General features: G+C 41.1%; 1 protein-coding gene across 1 annotated transcript in view; it reads right to left on the reverse strand.

Annotated features, from left to right (window-relative positions):
- The window catches only part of SH3GL2 (SH3 domain containing GRB2 like 2, endophilin A1), a gene marked incomplete at both ends in the record, with an annotated part of 93,306 nt that overhangs the window by 14,450 nt on the left and 60,795 nt on the right, over positions 1–18,061 (reverse strand). The window contains 2 exons of the mRNA XM_080362312.1: positions 1,438–1,510; positions 5,940–6,008. Of these exons, the coding sequence (XP_080218438.1) occupies positions 1,438–1,510; positions 5,940–6,008 (142 nt within the window). The remainder of the gene's footprint in view (positions 1–1,437; positions 1,511–5,939; positions 6,009–18,061) is intronic.

Here is an 18,061-nt window from a genome sequence, read left to right on the forward strand (position 1 = left end):
TCCTACCACACTGGAACTGAAATATTTCACACTGGTTCAAATTTGTTTCCAGCTATTAGCAAACAAATTCCTCACAGTGAAAAAGTGAATTAGGTCTGTACTTCCATGAAACTCTGAGGTACTTGTGTTAGGCAGATAGCCTCATTTCATCTTCATACTAATTTTGCATAAGCATAAGTTTGTTGACCACATCAGTGCAGACGGCATTGACTTATGCTAGTATCAAAATACTTGTGTTTCCAGATGACTACATAAATCTTCAACTTCTTGAATTTAATGGTTTACTTGATTATAACAGCTCCAGATCACTCTTTGTGAGGCTGAGGGAGCTGGGTCTCTTTAGTTTGGAGGAGACTGAGGGGTGACCTGATTCATGTTTATAAATATGTAAAGGGTGAGTGTCACAAGGACGGAGCCAGGTTCTTCTCAGTGACAACCAATGATAGGACAAGGGGTAATGGTTACAAACCAGAACACAAGAGGTTCCCCTTAAATTTGAGAAGAGACTTCTTCTCAGTGAGGGTGACAGAGCACTGGAACAGGCTGCCCAGGGGGGTTGTGGAGTCTCCTCCTCTGGAGACATTCAAAACCCGCCTGGACACATTCCTGTGTGATCTCATCTAAGTGTTCCTGCTCCGGCAGAAGGATTGGACTAGATGATCTTTCAAGGTTCCTTCCAGTCCCTGACATTCTGTGATTCTGTGATCCTTTGGCAAGAGAGGAGCATACAGCTGTCCATCAGCCCAATAAAATATTTTCTTTCATCTCCCCATGTAAACCAATAGTTTATGTCTATTTTGAAGGTTCAATTCAGTCATCTCTGATTATGTCCATTTATCTACCCTTTTCTCTAGTTTGGCACCAACAGCTCTTTTGCACCCTCCCTTTTGTAGTAACCCTAATGAGGATGGGAAATGGCTAGAGGACAAGGTGAAAGGTGTTGTTATCATGCCTGATCCTGACGCCCACCCCTGCGCTGACTGCCTGGCCCTGGTCTGTCCCCAGGTCCCGGGAGGTGCCTGACGCCTGGGGCTGCTGCTGCCCCAGTGCCTCCGCCTGCCCTGCTCCTGCTTGGAGCACTGGGACAGGCCTTGGCTGCCAGGCCCTGCCTGGCCCCTCCTGGGCAGTCCGCAGCCACCTCCAGCTCCCCAGGAGCCCCCCATGATCACAGGGCTGACATTCAGATGCCTGCAAGTAAATACATCTGGTTTCTAGGCATATGCTGCCCTCTTACCTAAAGCAAGAACACACAAGAAGAAAACAAGCCTCCCAAAGCCAGTCGCCATTTCTTTTACTCATTTATTTTACTTCATGGTAACTGCACCAATTTTGTGTTAACTGCACCAGTGAGGATAAGATCTGTTAGACTACATATCGGTGAGAAAGAGTATTTTCAAAAAGTGCTGCAAGTACTGTGAGACTGTGAAATTACATTACCTGGATTGGGCTGAAGATACTCTATCGTTTTCGCCATTATCTCCATAACAGCCCTGCTAGTAACATCCACTTTCTAAAAGACAGAAACAGGAAAAAGAAACAGGAAAAAAATGTTAGATAAACATTAGACAAATGTTTCTCAAACATTAGACAAATGTTTCTCACTCTTCCATTTTCTTCTTATAAATTCTCTTAACTCTTCTTATAATTTTATTTTTGTGTCCCTGAGAACAGCCCTGGTACCAGAATGGTGATAATGTCTGGAAAACTTCCAAAGCATGACTCCATCATTTCAGTTTATAGTGGATCCACTCTCAAGTGAAGACATTAGTACAGAGTACCTCAGGATCTGTTAAGAATTTGATACGACTCATTGTAACATGCTGGTATTTTACAGCACCCTGGAAAGAGTCCACAATAGGTAAAGATTTTTGATAGAATAGTCACTGAAAACTGCTTGAAGAATTAGCCATCTTTGATACACTAACAGCTGGAAAAAATGAGATTAGAGCAAATGTCAATCAAAACCAACCATCAATGATAAAATGGGCTGTCTACCTCTTTCAGAGTCAGTGCTGGTAAAATTGGGATACAGAAGACTTGGTATCACTCTGTTTTGAATATGAAGAAACCTATCAACATAGATGCACTGATCGTTTGTTTCCCCTGGCTGACTCAGAAATTTAAAATGCTTAGAATTGAATAGCATTATTTTCTTCTACTGTAGTAGGAATTCTTACTTTCTTAAGAAGTACTCCACATCAGCTTCCTAATCTGCATACAGCAAAGTATGCAACTACTCTTCCACTCAGAATCAGACATCAGACACAAAAATGCTTGGGCAGATTTGGGGATGCCTGTAATCTGTCCTGTACTCTGCATTTATGAAGATACATTGCATTTCTCTGCAGGGTAGCTTGTGTCCCACAGAGTGAACTCCTTTACCATAATGACAAGTTCCTATTTTAAAAAAGAACACCTGAGCTAGGTTGGTTGCAGCACGCTGTGACCGACCTCTTTCCTGTTTCCTGTTGCCACTGCCATCTGCCAGTGCTTGCTCAATGCTTCACATGAAGAAGCTGAAGAGATCTGCCAGCCCTGGCAAAGGAGAGTGAGGGCGAGGGAACAGAAGGCCAGGGATAGGCAAAAGGAGCATGTCCACTGCCTGCAGAAAAGCTGGCAAGGGACACAGGGCCAGGCGGGGAGCGTGGAGGTAACTGATGAGTTTACTCCATTCTCTTCTCAACTCTCAGTGCCCTTATCTCCTCTGCTGCCAACCCACGCCACACATGAGCACTATGTGGGACTCACCTCCGGCTGCTGCCATGTCCTATTTTCCACTCTAAACCTTGCATCAGTTTTCTGAATCTTCGTTAACGTCTTCCAGTTTTGAGGGCAGTGCCTAAACTTGTGGCACATTCAAAGAGAAACTATGCAGAAGGGGAGAAACCAACTCTGCAGTACTTTTGCTGGAAGGAGTACAAAAGATATGCCCTTCTCCATTCAAGGTTTTTTCCATCTCACTATACAAATGTACAGATAAATAGCTTCTGTATCTCTCCATCAGAATTATATATCACATACGTACCCTACAAATCACCTAGCAGTAGCTTGTGTTAAAAGATTTGACAGTACCTTTCAAAGTCAAAGCCAGAAAAAAACTGCCCACACTGATCTTTCCAAATGAAATATTATCACCACCACACATATCTGTGCCTTTTTCTTCCTGTCCCTCCATAGAAACACTCAGTGCTATCACTGCCAGCCTCACCAAGCAGTCTGTTGGGGGTTTAACCCCATCTACACAAGACATTCTGCCAGTGGAGGCTGCATAACAGGATCTCTGAACCTATCAATGAATATTCCAGTGCACTGTCAACTCCCTTCAGCAGACAGCTCTTGCTCCTCTTGACTGACGCTCACAGAGCTGAGAATTACAGGCACCCTTTTCCATTGGAATTATCATCTTGTAGACAGACCTTATGTCAGTTAGTGATAGCCTTGGCTTCAGTGATCACAATATTATGGAATTTGGAATCCTGCTGAGCATGCTGAAGGTTAGTACTAAGACATAAGATTTAGATTTCAGAGAATCAAACTTCAGCTCGCTCAGTGCTCAGCTGGGAGGAATTCCATGGGAAGCCTCCATGAAGGATAAAGGAGCTAGCAAGTGCTGGGATTTTTTCAAGAATGCTCTCCTGGAAGGACAAAACCAGTTCATTCACCTTAGAGGTAAGTATAGTAGGTGAAGCAGAGTCCCCTTTGGCTTAACTGAGAGCTTCTGAGTCTGCTCAAAACCAAAAGAGAAGCATACCAGAGATGGAGTAGTGGATGAATACCCATTGAGAACTACAGGGGCATTGACAGGGTGTGCAGAGGTGCAGTTCAAAAAGCAAAAGCCAGGCTCACATTGAAATCAGCCAGAAATGTCAAAAACTACACGGAAGTGTTCTTCAGGTATGCACACAAGTAAAAACAGAAAGAAAATATTAGCCTGCTGTTAAACAGGAGAGGTGACTTAGTCACAACAACGCTGAAAAGGTAAACGTTCTCAACACTTTCTTCATCTTGGTCTTTAGCAGCACTGTTGTCCCCCAGGCCTTGGGAATAGAAATCCAGGTTCACACTAACACAGACCCACTGTTAGTGAAGGAAAAGTTGGTATGGGAACCAGTACAGGTGCTTGACTCCTACAAATTGATAGGCCTTTACAATATCCACCCAAGGGTGTTAAGAGAGCTGGCTAACAATGTTGTGAGGTCACTCTTCATAATCTTGGAGAAACTGTAGAGATCAGGGACATTCCAGAAGACTGGAAGAAGGCTAATGTCACTCCAGTCTGCAAGAAGGGCCTAAAGGAGGATCCAGGAAATTATAGTCCCATCAGTCTTACTTCAGTCCCTGGGAAGGTTATGGAATGAATGCCCCCTCCTGGGGGCTATCACAAGTCAGATGAAACACGTGACTGTGAAAAGCCAGCACTGATTCACAAAGGGCAAGTCATGCTCAACAAACCTCACCACCTTCTACGACAAAGTAACCTGCTCGGTTGATGTGGCGTAAGCAGTGGACATTGTCTACTTGGCTTTCTCCAAGGCTTTCAATACAGTTTCTCACAGCCCTCCTAGGGACACTGATGCATTATGGTCTAGACAAGTGGTTTCTGTGATGGGTGAGGAACTGGCTGACAGACGATACCCAGGGGGTGCTGGTAAATGGCTTCTTTTCTGGCAACCTGTCACGAGTGGGGTCCCCCAAGTATCGATATTGGGCCCAATGCTGTTTAACTTCTTCATAAGTGATCTGATGATGGCATCAAGTGTACACTGATGAAGTTTGCTGATCACACCAAACTGAGTGGGGTAGCAGACACTCCAGAGGGGAGAGCCACCCTGCAGGATGGCCTGGATAGGCTGGAAGAGTGGGCTAACAAGAACCTTATGAAGTCCAACAAGGACAAGTGTTAGGTCTTCCACCTGGGAAAACATAATCTACAAGTGCAGCACAGGCTGGTATGTACCAGGCTGGGGAGCAGCTCTGTGGAAAGGGACCTGGGAGTCCCAGTGGACAACAGGCTCAATACAAGTGAACCGTGTGTTGCTGCAGCAAAGAAAGTCAACAGGATGCTTGGCTGCATCAACAAGGGCATCATAAGCAGAGATGAAGAAGTCATTATTCCCACTCTACTAAGCGCTTGTCAGGCCACACCTGAAATACTGCGTTCAGTTTTGGTCCCTGCTATGCAAAAGAGATGTGGACAGGCTAGAGAGGGTTCACAGAAGGGCCACCAAGGTGACCAGAGGACTGAGAAATGTGTCACAGGAGGAAGGGCTGAGAGAACTGGGCTTGTTCAGCCTTGAGAAAAGAAGGATTACAGGAGACCTCATCACCACGTTACAGTATTTAAAGGGTGGCTACAAAAAAGACGGAGATTCCCTGTTCACAAGGAGTCACACTGGGAAGACGAGGGGTGATGGGTACAAGTTACTTCTCGGTAGATTCCAATTGAATACAAGATGGAAATTTTTTACAATGAGAACAATCAGCCATCAGAATAATCTCCCCAGGGAAGTGGTGGATTCCCCAACATGGGACACTTTCAACATTCAGCTGGGCAGGGTGCCAGGCCATCTTGTCTAGACTGTGCTTTTGTCAAGAAAGGCTGGACCAGATGATCCTCAAGGTCCCTTCCAACCTGGTATTCTATGATTCTATGATTGTTTTCAGAGATCCTGTATAACAGTTTAACTGAAACTAATTTGTAGTTGACATCAGTCTCAATCTCTGAACGAAGTATTAGCATTATAGAGAGTGCCATATATTATGAATGCCTTGGTTAGAAAACAAAAAGAAATAAGAAACTGAAAGATCAGTCCTGCTGAATAAAAGTTAAGTCTTTCAAAATTATTTGAATGATTCAGGGACAAAAGCTTTGAAATTCCTGTCCTAGAAATGAAAAATGAATGGTAAGAATGAAAATATGCATCTGTATTTAGACTTACCCTTTCCATTTCTTTGAAGTCATCGTCTAGCTTGGTTCCTTCTGCACCTCCTACTTTTTCACTCACTTTCTGCAGATAAAAAAACAACAAACAGATTCAGCAATAAATGAAAAAACTAGTCATCATGTTTTCCTGGAGAAATGTTTTGCGACTTTTTTTCTGTAAGCGGGTAGAACATTCAGACATAATATTCTTTTTGAAAAACTTATTTCAAACACACTTAAACTCAACTTAAACAACCAGAAAACACATTACTGCTTAAGTCTCAGAGACCAAATCTTCTGCTGGTGTTAAAAGTACATATTATACTATGATATCTTTGCAAGAACAAACCTGTTTCGTTGTTGAATTAATGTCTGTTTCTTGGAACTTATCAAGCAATTAATCAACAATGACAGATCTGTATTCAGCAGACAGAAATATCCGTGGTCATGTGTGCTGATGAAAAAGGAGGTGATTTCATAGAATGAACTGGGAAAAGGATCAAGGTACTAAAAAAATTGTCAGAGCTGAAAAATGGCCACAACTGCTTTGTCCAGTGTGTATAAATGCAACGCCAAGAGTAATAATCACAGCTAAGCACAAAGCAAGAAGCAGGTCCCAAGGCCTGACCCCAACCAATCGGAAGGTAACAGGCACTCATGCCTGAGGACTCTCAGAAAGGTACTGACTCAAGCCACAACCAGGCCTTCACTATTAGAAACCAAGTTTATAAATTAAATAGACAGATAGATAGATAGATAGATAGATAGACAGACAGACAGACAGACAGATAGATGATAGATACGAAAAAACATACATTCACACCATGCAAGAGCTTGAGGTTCACATGAGTTATATATAAAATACCCAGTTGACAGACTTACTAATATTAGAAAGAACAAAAGGGAACTTTGGTGTCATGTCTTTAGCAAATACTCTGGGTTTTTTTATAAATTAATCCATTTGAAAATAATTGGAAAACGATCTTGTGCTACCATTTAATTTCCCTGATGCAGTGGAACACACAGAACTGAGCTTCCACTTACTCTCAGTGAAAGTGACAGTAACAGATTTGAACAGTAACTACTATGCAGCACCATTCAACTGGATTTTAGCAATTGCACTGTCAGTCACAAACTGGTTTAGTGGTGTAATTCCTCAACTAAGTCAGGTGCATACGATCCAGTGAATGTACTAGTCTTTCACTGGGCTGGTATTTGTCATAAGAAATTAATCAGATATGGGAGATTGGACTAGATGATCTTTTGAGGTCCCTTCCAATCCCTAACATTCTGTGATTCTGTGATTCTGTGATTTGACTTTCTATTTTCTGTCCATTTTTAGTTCATTGTACCAAACACCATTTATTTTTAGAAACATTCCTAGGTGTCTCAGAATACTTTTTAGACTACTGATTTCAGTGAAGTGACTCCTGCAGTAAACAAGGAGGAACAGAAGAAAAATTGTACTTTTTTCCTCTTGGTTTCGACCACTGTGTTAACTCTTCTATAACTTTCTTTTAGCGTAACACCCACAGTAAATCACTCACAAGCCATTAATAATATTCAGACATTTGAATAACTTCAAATTCACTCCAGTTCTCTCCAACAAAGCTGCAAGTACAGCATGGCAAAGCACTTATTTATGCAGGCTCTAATTATCTGTACAACAGGAAATGGCTATCAGCTCTCTTTGTTTTCTGTCAGCTCCTTGCAAACTAGTAGCCAAAATGGTACACTAATAAGACATCAATACTACGAACCATCCTGAAAAAAAAACCAAAAAGAAAAACAAAGAACTTTACTATATACTTATCCCTTCTTTCCTATACAGAATAGATGTGCAAATCCATACAGATACTCTCTTGTCATTAATCTGAATGCAGACAAGCTTCTGTGGTCTGTATTACTGAATTTGTGCCTTACAGAGATCAGTCAAGTGCTACAAAAAATCATGGATTTCAAACTGAGTGCTGTTAGGAACAATTCTGCAATGGACAAGGGACAGATTCATTGTCCTAAAAGGTGCTATTCATTTGCAATTTCTGTGAAAAATGGTAACAAAGGAAGCAAAAATACCAGAAGCTTTCTTCACCAATCCATGGATGAATCTTCTGCAAATGGACCTCCTACTACAGATGATGTGGCAAAATCTGCACAGGAACTTTCTACCACAAAAGTTTCAGGTCACTGAAACAACAGCAGGCAAATGTGCTGCTACTTAAATATTCAAAACAGGTTCTGAATAACTGAAATTCAACTCTAAAAATACAAAATACCCAAAGGTAATTAATGTTCCAGCCCTTTTTAGCTGTAGCTTTACTTTTCACCACTTTGAGATATTTTCATAGTTGACAAGGATTTTCAAAGGCATGGCTTATCATCTCCAGAGATGCCCTAAAGATCCCGCCTCACATCTACAAACCACAGCAATTGCTCCTTCCCTTCATATTCGTCTTTACTCTAGCTGAGGAATGTAAGACACTTAATAGTGCAGCTCTGTAGTCTGCTGGAGTGGTCACTGCTAACTCAAAAAGGCAGGTCATTCTCCTTTCCCAAACATGCCTTCTGATTTTGGTCAATTTGTTATTATTAGCCTCACAATTGCAATCACGAGTCACTCATTTAAAGTGACTAACAAAACTATTTACCAAGCAGAAAACTAATTTGAAAAGCTATGGGTGAAGTACTGTTACAGACAACAGAGGTAAGTCAAAAGAGAGAGAAGAGCTGTGAAGACTTTAGCCCTTCTGGAGCTGGGTGACTTTTCTTTCAGGGTAGGTACATCATAGGCCCTCAAGGAAATATCTTCAACTCCATTATCCAGAAGAAGATCTGGTTTGGAAAAGCACAGACAAACCACAGGAAACGAACAGCTGAACCAAAATCCCACTAGGAATTTTAAACACTGGGTTCTTTTTCTTGAAGGCCACAGCCACTCAGCAGTCAGAGTTGAGAACTCAAATTAACGACTTACGAAAATTTAAGAAAAAAAATTAAACTCTCAGAAGTTCTTGCCCCTTAGGACAGAAGGGGGAAATCAACCCAGAAGACGATATTAAGCCCCCTTTGCAAGGCCATATATTAAAGTGGTTGGGTGGGAGCACTGGGCCCGAGAAAGGCAGACTACGCATTTGCAAAAGAGCCCACATCAATGTCATAATTGTATTGACTAAATTCAGAGATATTTTTCAGCCCATTGATATGAATCCTCCGAATCAACTGCTAAAGCACTTCATTAAGGCTACTGCTCCACCATTCCCTAAGACTGTCAGATCTGATTATCATTAGGTACAAAGCTACACCAGCTTACATCAGCTGAGGATCTGCTCTCGTGCTGAAGATTCAGCAGCAGTCAGAAACGCTGCCAGCCAACACCTACAGCTAGCCAGAAAATAAAGTCTCCTTTGCCATGTCATTTGAGTCAAGGTTTCAACATCTTCATTCTTCCTTTACAATAGAATGAAAATTGGGCCCTCTAAGTTGTCTTTAAAAACAGAAATATTACATCTCCTCCTAGTTCAGGCATGTGGAAGAATCAAGACCTAATATGACACCTCAACCAACATTATTTAGTTATTTTGTGACTGCGCCTTCTCTTTCTAATGTTGATTAGCTATTCCATCTTGCCTCCAAAAAGCCTTTACAATAAAATTATCATTATAATATCAATGTATTTTCTTTAAAAAATAAAGATTAAACATACAAACATTTTCTGTGTGGGCAAAAAATGTCATTAAAATATTTTTGTGCATCAAAAATACACATACCTTTTCTACACCTAACAATGTCATGTTTTACAGTTGGTATCTCTATATTCTATATGACTGAAAACAAATACTATGTGCCTGAGAGCAAATTCCAATTTTATAAAGTTCCCATTTCCACTCAGGCAGAATATTAACATCTGCTGGTCAGAGTTTTCAGTAGGGATGATAAAAGTGGCATGAATCCTACATCTAGGGGAAAAAATAAAATTGTTTTTTCCCTAGCAGATAATATTAAAAAGGCAGGGGTTCGGTAAATGCTGACAGGATCTGGAACATAAGCCATAGTGACAGGAGTGTGGTTTGGTAGATGAATTTCATATGAAACAAGTGGACTTATTAGGTCTTAGTTATGGACCCATTTGTTCCATTTTTCATATAGTTGACCTTATTTTTTTATCATTGTGTCATAATGCAGCATGTCACACAGGACAAAAAATGCTTGTGCAGTCACTATGAATATGCTGAAAAATTCAGTTGCCTTTTGTAGAACATACTGATGAACACTTGTTCCAGATGTCACTCTATGTTCCACAGGTTTCTATAGTCCTTCCATGTGGTTTTCGCCTTTTTGACTTTCTCCTGTCACTGTAAGTGTTAACATTCTGGAAGCACAGTGACAGAAGTAACTTCAGGTTTGCTGAAGATATTCAAACAGGCTCCAAAATGCTGTGATGCGTTGTTAGTTTTGCAAACACAAGGATGACATAGCTGATTTGCAAAAGAAACTAGTGAGAAACACACATTTTAATGGGAAGAAGTCTGTGTACACATGGTGAAGGTTCGCCAACACTCTAGGCTTTTCAGAAACAGAAAACATTTGAAGCAGAACATCGATAAAAAGCACAGACTCTAATAAAGACATTTTCTGGTTTTGGTTCTCTCTGTCACTTCACGTGCTAGAGTAAGACAAAACTGCCACTTGTAGGCTAATTTTTCTGTCTGTCTGATTCTGCAGAGTTTGACATTTATGTTATCAGAATTTGTTACTTAGAAAATACGTGACACCTCCAATACAAATTTATGGCCATGGCCCTGGTTCTCTGCAGATAACAAAGCATCCTTTCTTGTGGCAAATCACACCCTCGGAAATAACAGTAAGCCACACAGGAGATTTTCTGGTGATTTTAGATACATTAGAATCAGGACTAAAAGAAAAATTACAAACAAACAAAAATAACAAAACAAACAAATTCACAACCTCAAAAGTATATAAATTAGCTGTACTTCAGACTTCTCCTCCGTCACCAATTTACATCAGAATATGAAAGAAAAGAAGGAATTTTGCCAGATTAGTCTGGAGATAGCTTATCTCCAGAAATATTAAGAAGCTGTAAAAAAATCAGTGTTGGTTCACAGTACCTTATTCCGTACCAGAAAGGAAATTAACATCTGACTTCAACTGAGGTAGAGTGATCTTGCTGAAGCTTTTCCAGGACAGACATCTCAACATAGGAAGTCCTCATTTACAAGCCAAGTGATCCAATATCAGTACTCATGGAAAGCTTCAGGAAACTCAACAGATGTGACAAATCTCACCAGAAGCCAGAAGTGTCTGATTGGCATTATACTTATATTGCACTCATTTTTTTTAGAGAAACTGAACAAACCCCATACTTTCATTAAACACAAAACATTTCCCAAGACACAAAAGCTTATCACCCTCTCCCCTGCATTTGGAAAACTTTTTTTTTTTTTTTTAATTTGTAAACACCTTGTGCAAAGCAGGGACTGTCAACAGGATATGGCATGACAATGTAGGACAAGCCACTTCAGTGGTAAAACAAAAATAGGATCCCAGCTTATCATACATTTAAGATATGGTAATGTCCCTTTACATTACGTTAGTAAATTTCTCTCCTTCAGCTGGGATGGCTGCAAGGGCAATCCACAATGCCAGATGGAGCTCATCAGCAGAAGATCCTTTCCTTGCAGAACTGACAAGCACAGTGACTCCACTGCTACCACGGAAGCTGTAAGAGGTCATGAAGACAGCGTGAAAGGAGAAAGGGAAAAAAACTGAGAGAGCCACAAATCTCCATGGGACTTCATTGTTTATTTCCTATTTGCACTCAGACTTTGATTATGCCAATGAAGTTTTGCTTTCTCCTTGGCAAAATGAAGAAATATACCTGTCTATCACGTGGGAAAATTGCAAGCATTAATTTGCATCTGTTACTGCTTGCCATCAGGAGCATCTCTAACAGAAATGTTCATGATGTAGTTAAAGTAAGCATCTGCCAGACAAGCCTGAGATTATCTTTTCCTTTTCTCTCCTGTCACTCAGCAGCTATATTTAATCACGAAATAACATACTCCCCCCCCCCCTCCCCCCCGATAGCACTGAAGTCACTTTCTCCCTGCTATAAATCTTTGTTCACCTGTTCCACCACAACACTACACCAGCCACAGGGTGGGTGGGTTTTATCCTCCCTTAGAAGTTCTCTTGACTCTGCTCTTGGATGCAGAATTTCAACAATGAAGTACCTTTTATATACATGTGCAATAGCTTGGCATTGGTAGTCCTCATGGCTGCAAGTAGCAGGGCCCACAGACCTGTTAAGAGCTCCACTAGCAGTCTGAAGGCAGGTCAGAAGCCAGGGAAATTGGCTCTAGATGTGACATACATAAGACAGAGGAACTGGCAATTTTGAAGACAAGCCATTGCTAAAGCTTGTCCAGTCATGAAGGGAATTCTTTGTGGGATAGGATCTCCAGTAACACCAGTGACTGCCCGGAGCAAAAGCAAATTGGCTCAGTGGAACTACTTCTCCCCAGGAACAGTAAAAAATGGTCAGGATCCCAACCTCCAGCATTGTTGCAACGTAAGAAATATGCATTGTGAACCTGTCCTGTGTTCTTATCTCCTCATTTAGAATCAGTTCCTAATTTGCCTTCTTTTTTTTTTTCAGCTAAAGCTGTCAAACGGAAGGGAAGAGGGTGTCTGAATCAATCCTTTATTTGAACAACCTGATCTAGCACTTTGCTTTCTGACTGCTAACAAGGACCACACTGCATAATTCCTGCGACTCCAGCATCACAAGGGGAGTCACTCACGCTCAGCACTAGCGCGCAATATGGAAGTGTGCCACAAGCTTCTGCACTGACAGGAGTTACTGCAGAGCCGCTGCTGCAATGCCACTGCATCACATTGGAGGCTGTCCACTGCTAAGGGAAACAAAGCAGGTGAGAGCAGGGGAAGAACTGCTGAAGAAGTGCTGGTGTAGCAGTGCTCTGAGCTGTACCTCTGTATGGAAAGTCCCTGCAGAGAGGCACCCACCATGATCAATGAGGTTAGTACTATCCTCGGGCAGACAAAAATGTAAATCAATATTACGCATTGCAGTGACAGAGGTGTGCTGGCAGCTGAGACACTGCAGTGCACCCACAAAAAAAAAAGAGAATCCATCTCACGCGTTTAAACCTATTACTAAATTTTCTCATGTTTACCAAACACACTTTAGGAGGTCAGGTCTCTGCAAAGTTTAAGTTCAGCCAGAAGGCTAGTCACCTCTGCAGTTCAGAATGGCCTCAGGAGCTGGCAAAGAGAAGCTGGCAAGAGCTCAAAAGCTGTAGAAAGCTGAGGACAGTAAGAACACTGTGTGCTTTTTTAACAGTCTCTGTCCCCAGCAGGCTACTAATATGAGAAACAGAGAAGAAATTGGCATTGAAAAGGTGGCTGTATTAGGTAGAAGATGTGCCAATCTCTGTGAGTTTTTTTCTGCAGTACAGAAAAAGAGCAAAGGATCTATTCCCACGTTTTTCCCACACAGTATTTCTACTTCAGATGACAACAGTGCCATGACCCAGTCCCTTTAGTAGACCTGTGGACAATAAAATGCTGACAAGTTCTTTACTTGTGTGCAAAGGTATCAGGATCAGACCCGCTGCTTGAGTGTCTCTTCAGTGTAAGTGGCTCACTCAGCTGGATGGTGATGAGGAAATTCATAGGAGAACCAAAACTAATACAAGTACGCTAACAGTTTTCGAAGTCCTCAGATTTCTGCCTAGAGGGGTGCACAGGACCAGCTTTCTCATCTGGAACACTATCGATTGCCAGCTCCTGACCTATCATGCCCTATTACTATGAATAAATAATGGTTTTATATTTTAGAAGGAGAGTGTAAACCGTGAAATTACACATCCATTCAAACCTTCATACTTCTCTCACGCCTTCAAAGCAATTTTTTATGAAGCTTTAAGGTGAAGATGCTTCCTCTGGGTAGACAGAATCATAGCTTTAAATTTTCTTGCTGCACTTTCAGGCAGGTGAGCTGTGGATCTTAAAACCATACACAGTGGTGTATGACAGTGCATAGAACAAAAAAGAGAGGAAGAGAACACAATTCAATGTATGCATCCAGCAAGCATCCTAATCTGGAGCCCACGTACAGCATGCTGATGGATTATGATCCATCTGATATCAACTACATACATTAGCACATACTTGCTCCGTCCACATAACTTCTAAGTTCGTCAGAAACAATGATCTTTTCCTGCATACTGCTTCACTTGGCACTTGCATACCTCACCACATAGCAAACCCAATCTGGGTACGAGTGACAGGTGGCTTAAACTGTCCCATGGTTTCTTAAATGACATCACAGGACTGACTGAGCTCACCTACTCCATTTCATTACAAAGCCAGCTGGAAGGCAGAGTTCACATTCACTCCTCACGAAGAATAACGTTTAGCCTTGGATACTGATCCAGATAACTTGCATGCACTAAATGTCAATTTTGCAAAACAGTAGAGTATTTCACATACAGGCATAGCATCTGAAGATTGCTGAGGCACAGTCTATACCTTCCTAAGATCTCCACAATACATGGAGTGCAAATAGCCGAGCAGTATTATGCAAGCAGTCATGCAATGATGTCCTTTTGATTGGTAAAGCAGACTCTAGTATACATGAGCTTGTTAGGCAAACCAACTACTCATTTCTACATTTATTAAAGCTTGGCAGATGTTGCAATTTCTCTCAGTACAGGAATGAATTAAAGTTTAGCAAAAATAAACAGGACATGCTCAAGCCAATAAAAAATGGCAAAATAACATCACGAGCAATTTACAGCAATTAAATCCCATGTAAGGCATATTTAGTAGCTCTACATAATGTACACCGGTCTACATGCCTTCTGCTGGGTAAAAGTCAGCCTATAGTCCTTAGCACCTGGAAATACAAGAATGCCAGGAACATTCAGAAGCTGCTAGAGGCCAAGAGAACAAAACACAGCTTAAATATGATTCACCTATTTAACAGCTGGACAAACTGCACTATTGTGAACTCATCCCTTCTAAATTTCAAAGCGCATCTGCTGAAATCTGCCAGTGAATTAATTGCTATTTGCCAAAGACAAGATGTTAAAGGGAGTTTGTGAGGGAAAGCATGTCTATAAGCTGTTGCTGGTACTGATGTACATTTTATTTCTAGTGTTCCTATTGCCATGTGTAAAAGGCTGCAGTCTGTACAGTAAAACAAAGTGCCAGTCCAAAGTATCAGTATGTTTTCTTATGTTGTTGGCAGTGTTGATAGTTTATTAACTACACATAGAGCAAACCAAAGCCATTCACCACTTCCAGTTTAATAGCAGCACATTTAGAAATTGCCGAGATCAGCTTTAAGATCTAACACTTTTACATGAGCACTACAGAAATTCAGCTGAATGCCTTTTCCTTAAGTTCACATCCTGTGTCTCACACTCACTGTGTAACAGCAATATGTGCCAAAGCACTGGCTTGTTGTCAGAGCCAGGAAAGCACTACAGTACAACGGGAATGCTTGGACAAGCTCTGGGTATTTTTGGGATGATGCTCTTGGTTGACTGAAAGAGTGGTGTGCCTTTTTGTGCTTCTGAGATGCACACAAATTAAAAAGGAGAAGAGAAAGGGGACTGGATGAGTTAGGACTGGATGAAACATATCCAGATATTTGAAAACAAATCACAGATGGCACCACTTAGCCTTATACCGTACCGTGTACAAGCATGCTGCACAGCACAATGGCCAGTAGCAGATGCAGCTTTGGTTCTGCAGTTGCAAGGTCAGCAAGGGAATTCTGTCAGAGTCCCTGGCAGAGAGGGGGACCAGGCCCTTCCTACCATAATGAATGCATAGCCACAGCCCTAGGGGATTAATATTTAAATATGAAGATTCCATTTTCCTCCTTTCACTACTGTGTATCAGTTAGCAGTGAGAGGCCATGGTTCTAGTTGCTGGCTGAGGTTAAAGCACAACAGTCCTTTTTGGTGCCCAACGTGGGGCAGGAAGGGTAGGATAACAAAAGACCTGACCAGAGAGTGTTAAAACAAAATTGATTATATGTATGTATTATATTAGTAAAGTAGTCACTGGACACAACGTTGTTTTGTTTGCCCACATCACTGTGTTATGTAAATTCTTACATGGCTTATGTATTCCCTGCAGTGCTGTTTATCCCCTCTGGGAGAAGGACCAGGATTACCACATTGCTGTCTTGTGTAACATCGACATATGATATGATAACATCACTGGTCACGAGGCTAAGCTGGGATTTGTGTGCAGCATTGCCGTCCTGTCCATACCTCAGGTGCTTCATTAGTATCTATCTGCTGTTGTTTGATACAATAATACAATTGGTTATTAACAACTATAATGCAGTAGTTCACAGTTACAACCCACTAATACCTTTGCTTTAAGTACCATTTTAATTGATTAATAAGAACAAGTGAAAGCTTTGTCTACTCTAGGGAGTCTTTTGCAAAAACACCTGCTTTATGGCTAGAATTACCGCTGGCTCCCGCGGGCCTTCAAACGCTGCAGTGTGCTGTCGCCAGTTGGAACAACGCTGCTTCCAGCCCTGCTCAGAAGTTTTCAATGTGCAAAACCAGGTGATGTACCAACACCTGGACTCGCAATACAGTCAGCAAATGCAGAACTCAACCAGTTCAACGCTTCTCTTTCATTAGATAAGATATAGTAAGGACAACTTAGATCTGAAGACGGCTGCCAGAATTTTAAAAAGCAGTAGCATGGTGGCCTGCTAAATTACACTTACCATTGCACATGGAAGGTGGTAAAGAAGGAATGAGTGGAAATATAGATACAGGTTAGCTATGAACATCCTAAATATGCATATGAAAGCATTTTGATCTTCTAAATTTAATACAAATTTGAAAGGTCAGAATTTATTCACACAAAATTAAATTCTAGCAAGTACCATGACAGTATGCCACCTCTTTCCTAGGTTGATCCTCTACAGTATAATGGCATTACAGTATCCAAAAAAAAAAAAGAAAATTTGTTCCTTCTTCTTAAGAATAAAGAACTATTTGTGTCTTGAGCTTCTATATTCCCAAGAACAATTTGGTGTGAAATTTGTGGTATAGTTGCTCACCATGTAGTCGCATCCTAATGCAGACATTACAATACACGAGTACAAGTGAAGTTTGGTGGGTTTGTTGTTGTTGTTTTTTGTTTGTTTTATAATAAAAACCATAGAAATATACAAAATATATATATAGACATGTACGTTGTAGTGTTTCTCTCTTTCAACATTTGCTAATGGCAATACAAATCCAAGGATTTTGGTGGTTGACAAGTGCCTAGAACCAAAGCTGAGGAGTATGGAAACAGAGAAGTCACACTGGCTTTTGCAATATCTCATTTTTCATACTTCATTTATGCTAAATATGTCACTCACTCTGAAGTTTTGTAAACTGGTGGACAATAAACAAGCCACGTTGTGAATATGCACGATCCTGTGAATAATATGTTCTCTGTGTCCCAGTTCATTAGCTAGTGTGTGAAATGACAGTACCCAGAGGAATAAACCATTTTTATATCTTCTCCTTAAAGTATGCATGAGCTGGGAGGGAATCTACAAATCAATCACGTTCTGTGTTCTGATTATGACCTGATAATCTCATATAGCAGCCACCTAACGCAAATATAAGCATGAACAAATGCTAAACAAGACCTACAAAAAGACAAGATTCTTGACATACTGATATAGCAGCACTTCTCAAAAGACAAAAGAATGCCACACACAAACAACACTCTAAAAATAAGCTTGGTATAAGAAATATGACAAACCAGGGCAGATTTTAAAAATTGTATGGGTACACGTACTAGTGGTACTCTCAAGACTTCACTTCTTACTCATCAAGCTTTAGGTTCTCCATTCCCAATATGTGGGCCATGAGAAGGTGGGCCATGGCCCACTGAATCCTCTCTGTGTTAGAAACTTTCAAAAGAACCACATAGGAAAGCAAGCTGGTGGCCTTGGGAGTGATGGGGGAACAGGAGCCCGGAAAAGACTGCTTTCCAGCAGCACAGACTTGTTCAGTAAGACAACTAGTACTGTCACTACACTTCTGAAAGTGGACAGCAAGT

This window comes from Nesoenas mayeri (genome assembly GCF_963082525.1).
Source record: "Nesoenas mayeri genome assembly, chromosome: Z".
Taxonomy (NCBI): domain Eukaryota; kingdom Metazoa; phylum Chordata; class Aves; order Columbiformes; family Columbidae; genus Nesoenas; species Nesoenas mayeri.